Below are 14937 nucleotides of genomic sequence, written 5' to 3' on the forward strand. Positions count from 1 at the left end.
CACTTTAATCCAAGTGAAAATTATCATCATAACCAACTGGTAGGGCACAGAAATGCAAAAGGTAATTGCACACCTTTAAATGTGATCATCAGGTCAGACATGAATTAGACTGTACCATTTGTAAGGGGACACTATTGACTACAAGGAATTTGGACATTTGTTTTGCATCTGTTTGTAACAACAGAAGCTCCAGCAGCACAGTGGTCGCCTAACTCTGAATTGGGGCACTGGTTCAATACTGACTCAGAGGGAAGTGTGCCAGCAGCACCACTGAATGTGCAGTATATATAATACAGCAGGAAATTTGGACAGCAACTTGCTATAACACTGTTTTGGAAATGCATGAGTCACTGTGTGTCTGGAATCCATGGCCTTTCTCAGCATGTTTTTGTTCTAGATACCCTGTCATGTCCTTTGAGAAAGCCTGAAGCACTGATGCCGAGTTAGTTTATCCAGGATCTTCATGTTGGAATATTCTAATCCATCTGTGTCATCTTTCTTCCTGTTTAAAAAAAAAAAAAAAAAAAAGGAATCCACAATTTTCTTCCACTGTGAAATGTTATTCAAAATGCTTTTGTAATTGATACTAATCTTTTTTAGGGCAATTCACTGAACCTTTCACTTCAGGTGTTGCACTCATTGGCTTTTCGGATGCTTTCAGATGAGGGTCCTCCATTTCTCCTTCTCCTACCACCACATACACAGTACTCCTTCACCATTGTGTTTCAAAATGTTTCTTACAAGACCTGAACACTTAAAACTGATAAAATCACGTATATGCTCTTCATTTACTAAGCATGCCAGGGGATGCCTCTGCATTTCCTTTGTTTCCTTTCTCCTGTACTCCCACTGACAGTTCTTTCACTGTTTCCAGAGCTGCACTTCCACCTCCGCAGGCTCAGAATCCATATACAACTTTGAACTGCACTGATGGCAGAAGAGCCCTCTGTCTAACACCTCATAATTTGTCTAGAACACCTTGGCTTTTTTTTTACTGCTCACACTAAAATCTAGTGCTGAACTGAATTAAAATGAAAATAGTTTTATTTAATCAGATAAATACATATATGTGTGTGTGTGCACATGCACACACACACACATTTTTTATGAGACATTCAAATATAGGTATGTTCCAAAAGATCAAAGTGCAAGAATAATGAACAACATGGTTCTGCCAGAAGCAGGCTACAGAGGAATGAGAAGCTTCCCATCTTCCAAACAATTACATGTGTCGGATTAAGCATCTGAGCAAGCAAGTCTTACCAAAGATGAGTAAAATTATGGAAATGCAGTTAGGAAGAATCGGGGCTGAAGAGTTAGAGTTCTATCACAGTATCCATCATGAGTCAGATTCACAAGGAAGTCTTAGATGCCTAGCAGGCTTTTTAGATATTGGCACTTAGATATTGGCACTCAGGCGTATTCATAATATCTCTGTGATCAGCTGTGAACTAACCCTACAGGCATCTAAAGTCACCCCTTGAGTCACAAGGGTGCTCAGAGCCTACCTCACAGGTGAGAGCAAGGGAGATGCAAACACAGGAGTTCTCCGGTCTTTGTCACCTGTTGATCCTGGTCTAGCAGGAATAGCCAGAGCATGCCTAACCCTCCCTTAAAACGTAGCCAGGAAGCAGATGGGTAATGTCCTGCCCATGTCCGGTAATAAAAGCATTCAGCTGGGAGATGGGAGATTTGGGAAGCTGGATTCCCCCTTTTTTGCCATAACAGATGTGGAGCAGATTTACAGCAACAGCTACAATCTCTCAGAAGAGTTTCCTAATCACCAGCCTTACAGAATCACTTCTCTCAGTTGTTCTTAAAAGTGATAAAGCCAACAGGGTTCTTTATTGTATAGAGTTGGTCTCTAATTTTTTAAAGAGATCTTTTTCATTATTATAAAGCTAGTTTGGGGGGGAGGAGGGGCGTTTAATAAAAGAATGGTACAAAGGGCTTGACTGAAAGTAATCAAGCCATACCATGGACATCCCTAGCAGATGCAATATTATAGTTGCACTGCATTGCACACAGATCACTTTTTAATGAGGTCTGACATGTTATATAGACCTGTATTTATCTGCCTACACCATATCCCATTCCACTTCTGCTTAGAGCTTTTCTTTGAGCTACACCATTCTACAAGTAGAGTAACATCATGGTGAAACTGGCCACTCAGCATTTATTTATTACCTGTACTGATACACTGTTATCAACCTTTTTTAAGATTGCAGGTAGCTGGGCATTAAAAGTCAGGTTCACTCCTGGGTACCTCTGCCAACCTGCTGTGTCTGCTCCAATATATGGTAATTTATCACACGCTTCATGCATTCGTAAGCAAAACAAAGATCAGGTTCATAACAAATGACTGCAGCACATACCCACTGCCAACTGCTGAGTCTACGATGGGATACTCACTGGTTACCTACTTTTAACAGCCATATGGCCTTTTTATGCCTTTTAATTGCTGTAGTCATACAAAGTACATACACAGTGAACCAGATTTTGCCCTACAGATCTGTGCAAAGATTCTATGATTAGGCTGCTCTGCTTTCATATTTGATTCCAGAAAACCAATATGGCACAAGACAGCTGTCACACTGGCATGTTATACAAGCATGGGTCTGCATCATTTTTATGTCTTTTAAGACCCTGTTTATTGCTGATGTTGATGCAGTGGTAACTTAGTGGATCTTATCTAAAATAATTTGGGTTTTTCATCTGAAATCTAGCAGTTGTGTTTACCATAGGTATGGCTGAACCAAAACTCCTTTCTAAGCTCTATAATATTATTTATGAATTTGTTGCATTAGAGAAGGGAACAAACTAAATCTGTGCCATAAACCTATACCCATGACAATGGCCACTTGTCATTTCTGTGACATTTATCTTCATAACATCCCCCTCCAGTACAGCAGTGCTATCTTCCCACCTGACAGAAGGGAATGGAGGCACACAGTGTATCTTAGCTTGTTGCCTGCATTTCCACTCAAGCCCAAACTCCATGAAAGTCCACACCACCTGTTTGATGACGCACACTCTGAGGCAAGCCAGTATGTGCATCAGGAAGGGAAACTCAAGAACAGTGCAATGCCTTTGTGCTTGAAAATGAACCCCTCCCTCCCAGACACCACCACTTCAGCCCTCTGGCATTGCATGTTCAAGCCTCCTGCCTACATGGCCAGAAAAGTCTAGACCTAACCAGAAAGACCTAAGCAATTCAACCCAGACTCCCTGGAAATCTATGGGAGAGTAAATCTTACACTAATACCTTAAAAACTACATTCACCTTCCTCATTTATGGCTAATAAAAAGTACAGCAAAGATCAGTATTATAATGTTATCTACTAGTCTTGAATTGGGAGGGTCATAATCTGGGGGCTTCCTCCTATGTTTTCTTCTTTCCTTTTTTCACAACATCTATATGTATGGGTTCCTTTTGCTCCAGTATGTTTCTGTTCCCTTCTGAACACTTTCAAAGGCTGAAAAGTTAAAATAACATAGAGTGGTTTTAGTGCAGTGCACCACACATTGTTTCTATCATGTGAGAACTGCTTAACTGTAGTACACTTCAGCAGCACAATTTATTACAAACCTTGGAAGTCATTTCAGGAGCCCAAGGACCTTGTGGACCTTGGACCAAATTTCTGCAAACTCCTCAGATGTGCAGTCATTAGGCAGATGTCTGGAAACATGTGTTCTTGCACATTTATCTGCTAATGCAAACGTCCCCATGCAAGCATTAACACTCAAGAGCATTATGTGGATTTGAAACAATCCCTGGAAGAGTTGGGTCCCATAAAAATTATTCTGACAGACATAATCCTTCTCCTCTCCCTTGCCAAGTGCTTGCTCCCACTGCCGGAGCCAGAGCACATCAAGCGAGACTCCTGCCTGCTTCCACTGCTTCTGGTGCTCCAGACACTACAACATCCCTGCCCAGTGCCGACCTCACTCTTACTTTCATTGTTATTATTCTAGTTGGGAAAGAAGCAGCAATGTTGAAGGGAAAGATAAAACAGGAGATAAGAGGATATTCTTCCACTTTCATCTGCACAGATGAATCATGCGGGGCAGGTTTATTCTTCATCTCTCTCGGGATTAATGCCTCAAGGAGAATAGCAGCAAAATTAAGGCTCTTTTTGCTGCTGTGGAAAATAATACTTTCTTTCTTTCACCGTGCTCTGTGAGGTCTTTGAGGCAATGGCTGTGAATGTGTACAGCACATAGCACAATTGGCTCCAATCTTACTGGGGCCTCTCAGTATTAGTGTGATAAAAGTAAATACCAAGCAGTCAGGATTTAATTATAATCTGGACATTTTGTGCTCTGGCAGTAGATTACAGGAGCCATTGACTTGCACCTTAAGGCACTGAATCTGCTGTTGGCACAAGGATGAATTCATGTAAAGGGACAAGACAGCAACGTGAAATCCCATGTTTCCTGCCCTGCGTGTAGGACACAAACTAAGAGGAAGTGATTTCAGTAACTGAACTCTCTGCATGTTGGAACAGCTTCAGCTGTGGCTTTTTGTGTTGAACTCTGATGACTATTTCAAGGAGTTAAGTACTATTTTATGGAAGATGGAGAGGCAAAAGCTTTCATTAGATAATGATTATATTAAGACCTAAATCCTCACATCATTCTTTGAAGAGGAATGCTAAATAATAAATGTTGCAATTATCTACTGATTTATTCTCCTCCACCCCCAATTTTACTTTAGTAGGAACTGATTCTGATTATGCTCTGTGAAGAATAATTCTCAGATGCAAGAAAAAAAAGTGCTGTACAATCCATACTGAAGTGGGTTTCTTTTTGCCTTACTTCATTCTGCCAGCTTGAGGTTTTTGGTGACATTTTTCCTATTGTTATTTCACTTTCAAAGCCCCCTTGTAATTTATTTTTGTAGTTGCAATTATTTCTGTGCTAGGCTATTGTAACTGCATTATATTAGCGCAGATGTGTCCAAGGATGAATTTTATCCAACATATTTATACTGTCTTAAGAAAACAATAACAAAATGTTATGAACTAGTGAATAAATTACTTTGATTCTATGGCACTGTAAAAAAAATACCATGAATCTGTGGAGCTCAAACAAAAGCAGCATTGACAACTGTAACAGTATAATACCATTACTAAAAATGTCGCAAAAGGTCCCCTACAGACATATTTCCATAGCCATTCTGGTTGTACGTACTTTGTCTTAGCTTTGGAGTGTAGTTTTGGATCGATATGACTGATGAGTATTGCAGTAATGCCTGGAGGCCCAGCTCATTGCGTTAGGTAATGTACATAGCAAGAGACTGTTGCTGTTCTGGAGACTTTTCATCCTAAATAAGCAGGGCATGTGGAACCGAAGGGGAAGCAGTGAGGAGATTCATCTGCCTATCAGGAGCACAAGAATTGGGTCAGGAGAAAAAATCAGGTCTACTCCTTCAGGAAAGAAGGAGCTGAGGGTCACTGGTAACAATCTCAAGACACTGGCCTTGAGAGCAGGACCTCTTGGGTGAATAGAGAATGCAGTTCAGGAGAGATTTGGGGGCCAAGTACAAAAACTAGTATCATCTGCATTTACAGGGAAAAAAAAGGAGAGAGGACAGGAAACTTCTCTTGCTTTTTTTTCATTAGAAATATAAATGTTCTTTATTGCTCACTGCTCTGAGATTAAAAAAAAACAAACATGAAACATATGAGCAAAAAAAAAAAAACCCAACTAAATAAACAGACCAAATGCAAGAAAAGATGTGAGGTTAAGATACTTTGGGAGAATCTAAATTCTGCTTTCTAAAACTTTTTGTGAAAAGCATGACAACTAACTTCAGCGGTCCAGGTCCAAAACTACCAGTAGGACCATGCATCATTTCATAAGGGGCAAATCCTATGTCCCTGACAAATGATAAAACAGAAATTCAGGAGTGCCATCTTTGCAGACTTTTTTGGTCCTCTTCTGTAGGTCCTACTGCATGTGTGGGGTTTTGCAGGTAAGTTCTAATTAATGACACAAAGTACGTCAGAATGGGAGTCTGGCAGAACTTTATAAACAAATCTCAACTATTTCATTTCTGCTAATTACTAGTAGTGTAACACTATAACTGTTGACTAGCTTTGAACATACTAAGACCTGGTGTTCTGATTCAGATCAAGTCCATTCAGCCTAATATCAGCGGCCAGCAGCAGATGCTTAGGGGAAGAGTTTAAGAAACAGCTCACCATGTTTAACAGTGGGCCTATCCTCTATGAGCCTTCCTCTATGAACCTTACTAATCCCGTTTGTCCCCCTTATAATTTTGCACCCCACAGCAACCTGAGGCAATGAATTCCACAATATTCTCATGTAAAAAAGGAGCCCTGCTGTCTGACACCTTATTTAGGTTCTCCTCAGTTCTTACTTGATAACAAATAGTGAATGTGTTTTATATTCACCTTCTTCACACATTTCATGATTTTATAGATCTGTATCTTATAAAGCCTTTTCCTCTCATGATTTCTTTTCCATGTTGAAGAATCTTATTTACTTTTCTCTAGTCTTGAAGCTGTTGCATAGAAACTCTATAATCCTTTTTACCTTCCTTTGCACTTTCTCTACTTCTACTGTATCTATTTTGATGTGGGATTACCAGTATTCAGGAATGTGTCATAATGATATTTTATGTATTGTTCTCAAATTCTTTCCTAATGCTTGCCAGCATTCTGTGTGGCACCATGATCTCCACTGAGCACTGAGGTGTGGCTTCCAAGAACTATCTAGCTTTGATGGCACTGCAATCTCTTTGCTGAGTGATAACAGCTCAATTAGACCTATTGACTCTGACCCCAGATCAAGCTACACAGAAATAAGCCTAGGAAAATCCCATCATGTACTAAAGTCACTGATCTGTATGAATGTTAATTGCAGTTAAGAGTCCTGTTTGGCCAGTAGTAATTAATTAGCATTCAAGTACCACTACAGACTGTAGGATAAACTTCCTGAGAGCTGAATCATAGTATACACAAAACTATTAAGGAGGATGGGTAAAACACTGAAAATCATAATTTCTGCAAAAAAGAGAAGAAAACCCAAACAAGTGCTTGGGGTTTTAACTTGATCTTAATGTTCTCTGTTGCTCACTGCTCTCAATAATAAAAAAAGATAAATGGGGAAAAAAAAAGAAAACTAAATAACCATACTGTCACCAAAATCGGGAGAAAGCCTTTTGGTAACAATACCAAACACAAGAAGATGCTGAGAGGTTTTGGGGGGATATTTGATATCTGATATCAAGATATTTGGGGGAGTCAAAATTCTAGAGAGTAATATTAAACTATTAAAAAATCTACATTTAATTAAAGGATAAAATATCACTTAGGAGCCTCATCTGTTGCCTTCATTTTACTCAGGTTCCAGCTCAAAAATGTTCTTTAGCAAAGACCTTGCTAAGCATATGAGTTGATCTGACTTGACATCAGTGAGTCATAAAGGTGGTTAAGTATGGCTGACATATAAGTGACTGGCTGGGAGGAACAGATATCAAGCAGATAGCAGAGCATTTTTCCTAGCCAGGAAAAATGTCTTTTTTTTTTTTTTTTTCCAGCAAATGGACATTAATTTACCATCAATCCTGCTAGTGCCAGTGAGACAGAAGATTCTACATAATTCTCATAGTACTAGGAAAAAATGAAATTCAGAAGCTCTGATATTTATGTTGTATATTAAAAAAATCTTCAACTCACACTGAACATGATTTCTATTTCTGGTTTAACTGATGTTTATAATCAAGTAATCTCCATTCCCTCTGAAATTTACTGCTCCAGATGACTTGTCTGATCAAGCACTGCCAGTTTGCCATTTCTGCTACCTGGGCATTGTTGCTGCCACAAATATTTATTTTTTTAGTAAATGTACAGAAGCATGTTTCTATTTTTCAGTTTTATGCCAAAACATCCTTTTTGTGAGAAAAAAATCAATAGCATATCTGAAGATGCAGTACCCGTACTAGGATAACACTGGGGTAATACAGGCTATTGCTAATCTAAGTAGTAATTCAGTCTGCATGTGTTTGGATTGGTGTGCTTCCATAGTCGTACATGTCCATATATGAAGGTGCAGAAATAACTTCTGAATGCCTAGAATAGTGCAGAGCTAATCTAGTCCCATCTGTGCTCAGGTGGGGGGTTCCCAGGCATAGCATGCCTAGTGGTGGGAATAGGGCTGCAACAGCAAGGAACAGTTCCTTGTGCAATGGAAAGTTTGGAGAGGAACTGTATGACTGATTTCTTTCCTGAACTCTGTCAGAAGGTTGCAGAGATGTTTCTTCCCTTAGGCAAGCTATGTCTCAAGGATGAGAAAGAGATGTAGAAATTGCAAGACAATGAAACGTGATGAATTTCTGTTGTTTGTAAATACTGTTCTGCTGAAGTCAAATTTCCAGGTGTTTTTAAGTGTCATCACTATCTTGCTTTCATTCTTCTGGGAAGTCTTCCATTTAAATTAGACACTGCAATCTCTTCTGTCTCTGTAATTGACTGAATACGGGCGTGGATCAGGAGAGCTATTTGATGTTTAGCCTGAACAAGATTAACGTGATGTTTTGGGGTTGAAGAAAGCAATTACAGCACTTGTGCATGGAATTTTTACATTGTGTTGTTTTTTTCTAATCATCTTGCAGTTTTTTGGCAAATTATCTACTCCTGATTTAAGAAATATCAGATGTTGTCAATAATGCCCTACTTTGTGAGAACAGTAGATCGCACACTTTCTTTCAGAAATAGTTCTAACAAAGATAAGTCCTTTTTTTTTTTGTCATTACCAGGTTTTGCCACAATTTATTCTATTACTTGCTGTATTTTAAGACAACACTGGAGCTTCTACCGCCTTGAAACCATCTCAGAATACTTGCATAGGAGTACGAGTTTTGTAAATTACACACCTACATAAATCGAGGTCAGTCTTAATCTCTAGAGCACACTTTGATTTGTAGCTGAGATACTTCTTAGGTGTTGAAGTGAAATCAGGAACTCCTTCTTAGGCTTCTATATAAAACTTCTGCACATATTCTATATGGAACTGCTTTATATAACTTTATAGACAGTTTGAATCCTAAGAAACTGAAGATAGGGCATATTTAATGAAGCACTTCCATCTCAAGAGCTTGTTTCCCTTGTTGATCTGCCAAACCTGTTACTCAGCCTTTAGGATGTAATACAAAGTGAAGCTGTTTACAGAATTAGGGTGGAACACATAAGAAATTGCAGAAAAGTTTATGCCTGATGTTCTGAGCACAGTAAGTGCCAGTCATCTCATCTGCAATTTCTTAACAAAACACAAATGTGCTCAGTGGCATGAGTGATAGATTTATGCCCGACAGCACTCACTAATAACGCTGGTGAAAAAAAATAAATCTTGTCTATTTTGAGCTAAGTGCTCTTAAAATCAAAATGAGGTTATTCAGAGAACATTTTTCATGTTGGCATTTTCTTTCCAAGTAAAAGCTTTTAACAGGGAAAAAAATGTTTTGGGTTGGGCTGAAAATCAATTTCTCTGTGTTCTTTTGCAATTTTCCAAGTGGGGAAGGCTTTTTCCCTATTAAAAGAAAAACACAACCAACACCAAACGCACAGCAGACGATCCCTTCCCACCTCTGTCGCACAGCAGGCCGCTGTGGTCGGATTCGCTCGCGTCTGGCAAGGTTTGGGTGCTATTGAAGGATTTTTCCCTAAGAGGACCCCAGTTTCAGTCTCTTTCTCCTAGCTGGCGTGTGAAACCTGCAGCTCTCAACACGCCGTCCCTGCTCCCTTGCATCGAACTGGCCACGCCACCGAAAGCTTTGCGGGAGCAGGGCACACGGCGCAGCGTTACCGCCGCCCATTCCCTCAGCAAACACCTACCCAGGAAGGCAGGTGCAAGAACAGCACCGGCGCCCTTCCACGTTCTCAAAGCGTTTTCATGCCTGGCGCTGCTACCTTAATTCTCTCTTAATGGCGCTAATAAATCAACCTCCTCATGAAAGAACATCGGCAGACAGCCCAGCCAAAACCGAGGCAGGAGGCGGAGGGGCCGCGGCCCCGGGGCTGTCCCGCGGCGGGACGAGGGGCGGCCTCCGCCACCTCCCTCAGGCAGAGCCCGGGCGGGGGGTGGGGCGCAGCCGTTGGGGCCGTTGGGGCCGCGGAGCCAGCCGCCGGCCCGCCTGCTCGGCGGCGCCCTGCTCACGCGCCCGCCGCCCCTCCCCCTGCGCGAGCCGCCTCGGCGGGGCCCGGCGGGGCCCGGCGCGGCTCGCGCAGCCCCGCGCAGGCGCGGGCGGTGCCCGGCGGGGCGGGCCGCGGCGCGATTGGGCGGCTCCGGCCGGCCGTTGAACTGCGGCCGCCGGCTGGGGCGTCGCGGCGGAGCCGCGCCGCTGCGGCGGCGGGTAGGAGCCGGGCGGAGCCGCCGCCGCCAGCCCGTCCCTCCCTCCCTCCCTCCTTAAAGGCCGGGCGGGCGCCGCAGTGGTGGCAGTAGCGCAGTGCGGAGGCGGCGGCGCCGGCATCGCTGTCCGCGGGGGGTGGGCGCCATCGGCTCGGAGCGCTGCGCCGCGCCGCGGCTGGGTGCGGCCGCGCCCCTCTTTGCCCGCCGCCCCCTGCGCCGCCGCCGCTGCTGCGGCCGCGCCGGTGCCCCGCGCCAAGAGGAGCCCGCCGCGCCTGGCTGGGGCCGCCGGCATGTTCGACAGGACGCGGCTGCCGTTCGTGGCGCTGGATGTGCTCTGCGTGCTGCTGGGTAGGTCGCGGGCGGGGGCGGGCTCGGGGGCGCCGCGCCGCGCTGCGCCCCCCGGCCGCGGGGCTGAGGGGGCCCGGGCGGCGCTGCGCCCGCGTCTCTCCCTCCGCGCGCTATCGCGTAACCGCATGCTCCTCTTCCCTGCCCTCCCTGCTCCGGCGGGGGAGGGTGCGCCAGATGCCGTCGCGGAGCAGGTTTCCTTCCAGCCTGGCCATTCTCTGTGCGTGCGTGTGCGTGTGCGTGGGTTTCACCGCTGCCTATAGCGCTTCACCCCCTGCCTTCTTCCTTTCCACTTCACTGCCACCCAGGAGGGACAGCCGCGCCGTGGGGTCCTGCTCCTCACCTGGAGGGATCTGGTCACTGACTGCTGCCACCCCTCAGGGCACTGGGCTGACGCAGTTCATGGCTTGATACATCAGCCGTGAATGTGGTCCCACCTCTGTGCATTAGCAACAGATGGTGAAGCGTTCAGAGGGTCTTGTCATCAGGCGGGGTCGGATTTAAATAGAAAGCAGATGGGTTTTTCTTTTCTTCCTCTACAGGCCCTTGAATAGTGCTAGATTGCTAAGCAGAGTCTTAAATATTATGAATAATTTTAACGTGACTGTAACTCCGAAGAGAGGAGTCCTGGGGGGAGAGGAGGAAAGGTATTGTGATCCAAATCTGCTGCTGCTTACCTACTGAAACCTGAAAAGATCTCTTTTTTTTTTTTCTTTTTTTTTTTCTTTACCTTTCTCTTGTATGAGCTAGTAGACTATTTCTGGCAAGTCTGTATCAGGAAGGTAGGGTCTTGAGACTTGTTAATTTTGATGGTTCAGAAAGCTCTGCCAAAAGAAGTGATAGGGATAGCAGCAGTCATAGAAAGCATACTTCATCCTACTGTGATAACAAAAGAGACACAGTAGGTATTATGAAGTAGAGAAGATTCAAGTGAGTTAGTTTAAACTAAAACTTTGAATTGCCTGTGGTCTCCCTGATACTATTTTTCTAGGTTGAGATTTGATGTAAAATGTGGTGCATATATTAGCACAGCTGTTTGTGTGTCCTCATACTCATGTTTTTATATGTAGCAGTGAGGGCTGCGTGTGTAATAAGTGAGAGACTTCAGTGCAGTGACTATCATACTTTGAGCCATAACAACCACAACACACTGACACAGCACTCCAAATGCTTACCTTTCACTAGTCCAGATAAGAACATCTTTGTAATGTCTCTTCTGTTTCAATCTGTCTCTGTAAGAATAGCATATAATAGTGTGATCTGTCAATTTGCATTCAATTTTATGTAATGACGCAGTATAAGGAGTAATGTCATTGGTTTTTCATCAGAGTAGGGGAGACTTTACTCCTTGTAAAGTGCTTTGACTAGCCTGGACCTCTGGGTGTGAAGAACAGGGAGAGCCTCTGAAGGTCTGCTTTTTGGTGAATCTTGAGCTTTGGTGAGTGATGCACTGATCTGAATAAATGATTGATGGGATACAGCATTTAGAGACTGATGGTGAATCTATGTAGTCCAGTAGTAGCAATTCTTATTCAGTTCTGAAGTGTTATTAAGCTATGCTGTAACAAGACTTAAAATCTTATGCTCTTCTCATGGCCTCATAGTCAAGGCAGCTATATCTGTTGTGAAAACTATTATAAAATATTTATTACCAATCAAAAGACTATGCACTATGCCTATACTTAAATTTTGGTCTTTTTGAAATGTATCTGCATATTATAAGTAATACTGAGTAACTAAGAAAAAGTATATTTAAAATAAAGACAGGCATATGACTTGGGGGTTACCCAGCTAGAAGAATGTGAGACTTCTCTCTGCTCCTGTCCCATGCTGTTATCTGGGAGGGTAGACTCTTGGATCTGCTCTGTAGTGGAAAAGGAATTGCCCCCATTTTGTATCACAAGTGACCTGATCTGATGTGCTGGAGAGCTGATAGCCTTTTTTGACTTGGCTTACTTACCCCCTACTATTAGTAGGGGAAAATGCAGCCAGTGCACGAAGTGAAGTATCTGACACCTGCAACTCTGAGTTACAGGTTTCAGTGAAACTATAGCTGAGCCAAAATATATAAATGTAGGAGTGGGCTAGACTTTACATGTAAGACCAAAATCTCTTAGTCATCTTCTTTTCCCTACCTTTCATGTGATTGAGCCAGGCCTTTAGAAGAACATAAGGCTTAAGCCTATGTCTAAAGGGGGCTTTATTTTATTTTTCTCATTTCTCTTGCCCCTCTCAACTTTGGTATCTGTTTAAGTGACCTAGGCAACTGCCCAGATAAAGTGACCTGCAGGTGAGAATTTTATCTAATATAATCAAAATGCTCCTTCTTTCCTTCTAAACTGATGTCAGTGTTCAGCATAAAATTAGTTTTATATTCTATAGCCTGAAAGATGCAAGCTGTAAATTTCTGCAACATCTGACCTTACAAAGAGCAGGTTGTATCTGTATTCTGTGAGTTTGTGCTCATCTGCAGTGCTGGGGGATGAGTTAATGTGTGTACTGCTTATCTGCATGCGGGTCTGCAGTACTGCAGGCAAAAGCTCTGTTAGTCTATATGGGCCTGGCAGTCTTTGGTCAGTTTTTTTACCCCCTTCAGAAAGGATGAATGGACTAACTACAAGGTTTCTGTCCTGTATACTTAAATTGTTGCCATCCTTATTCTTGTAGGTGTCTAGGACTATCATCCCGTTTATATAACAGTAAAACTGTTGTATACTCTGATGCTAGGACTTGAATTCTTATTGATTATTCTACTTTGTCGTGCAAAAACTAACTGATTATTAGAATAACTTAACTGACTAGCTTTTGACTGGTGTCTTCATTAAGCACTATGCTTACTCTGCCATACCTACAGTTCTGTTGCTTGAATGAGAATCACATTGAGAATCACATTGATTCTTCGGTAAGGCAAGGAAACAAACAATTTTAAGAACAGAATTTGAAAATCCATGGTACTTTAGCCTGTAATGAGTGAAAGAACTCCTAAATACATTTTCATTTACACTGAACTTTGACTAAGACTAAATCAGAATAATCCTGGGAAAATACAGGTTTTTTTTTCTGAAGTAAGTTCTGCTGGGGTGACTAGAGCAATGACAGTATTCTCTGTGAAGCTGGACTCATCCACCAGCTCAAAAATCTGGTCTGTGCTTGTTGCAATTCACCTCTAACTTGAGTGCAGGGATACAACACAACAAAAGTCTGTTTCTTTATTCTCTTCCCTACCTTTTCAGTGATTGTATAGCCATCATAAGTAGTTAAGAAATGTTTGTCAATATTGGAGTGGTTGGTGGTCTAATGCAAGAATGGGTACAACCCAAGATTAGAAGAATTGGTGGTTTTGCTTCAAAATAAGTTAGCCCTTCACTGTTTCGATCCACTTTTCTTCAATATGTTGAAAATATTAATAGATTACTTAGTTCAGTTTAAAACTACTGTGAAATGAAGTTGTGTGTGGTACGTGTGGGGGAATTTTTTTTTCCTCTTCTCATGTGCCTACCCTGTACTGGTTCAAGAAGCCAACTCAAAACTTACCTACTACCCAACTGTTCTTTTGTGGTGGAACCATCTGCTGCTTGGGTGTTTTGGCTCCCTGAACTGCAAGTGGCACCAGTGCAAAAAGGAAAAGGGATTGGTAGGCTGCTGGTGGTGTAGGAGGTGGGATTGTGTCAGTCTTAACCTGAATGAATTCAGATTTGCCATGAAACCACTCCTGAGGAAGGGAAGGAGGAATTCCAGTCTTCCAAAAAGAGCATGTGAACTAAACTCAGGAATATTAAACACTTAATCAGTTAACTTAAACAAAAAACTGCAAGTGTCATATTTGAAGTATGAGCATGTTGCATGATACAGGGCAATATACTAAACAGTCAACAATGGTGTGTGAAACAGGTAAATTTGCTGGTATCTTTTCTAATATGTGATCTAGGAGAGTGAGAAGGTTGGATTGCTTTGCACACCCAGTGTGATGTTCTTGCTTTAGGTGCTGTTCTTCCTTTTTAGGAGTGTTGACCTGCTATCACTGAAGGTAGCAGTCCCCATGACAGTTAAGGTATTAGCCTTAGTACCAATAGCAAGGCCTGCTTTTATGTGGGTTAGTACTTCCTGATTGCCCTAGTTCAATAACATCCTCCCTTATTACTTGTGACTCAGACACACGTGTAACTCTTATTTTCCACATCATGTGGATGCTAATATTCTTGCTAGTGCATGAGTTCA

General features: G+C 42.5%; 1 protein-coding gene across 2 annotated transcripts in view; it reads left to right on the forward strand.

The window, feature by feature from the left end:
• The first annotated feature begins 10504 nt into the window (after nucleotides 1-10504).
• PLPP1 (phospholipid phosphatase 1) overlaps nucleotides 10505-14937 on the forward strand; it is a 73794-nt gene continuing 69361 nt past the window's right edge. Inside the window, exon 1 of one of the 2 annotated variants that reach the window (XM_067316194.1) lies at nucleotides 10505-10722. In XM_067316194.1, coding sequence (XP_067172295.1) covers nucleotides 10665-10722 — 58 coding nt within the window. In that variant the 5' untranslated portion in view covers nucleotides 10505-10664. The remainder of the gene's footprint in view (nucleotides 10723-14937) is intronic. The other variant, XM_067316193.1, reaches the window with a different exon arrangement.

The sequence above is a fragment of the Apteryx mantelli genome, chromosome Z (genome assembly GCF_036417845.1).
Source record: "Apteryx mantelli isolate bAptMan1 chromosome Z, bAptMan1.hap1, whole genome shotgun sequence".
Lineage (NCBI taxonomy): Eukaryota > Metazoa > Chordata > Aves > Apterygiformes > Apterygidae > Apteryx > Apteryx mantelli.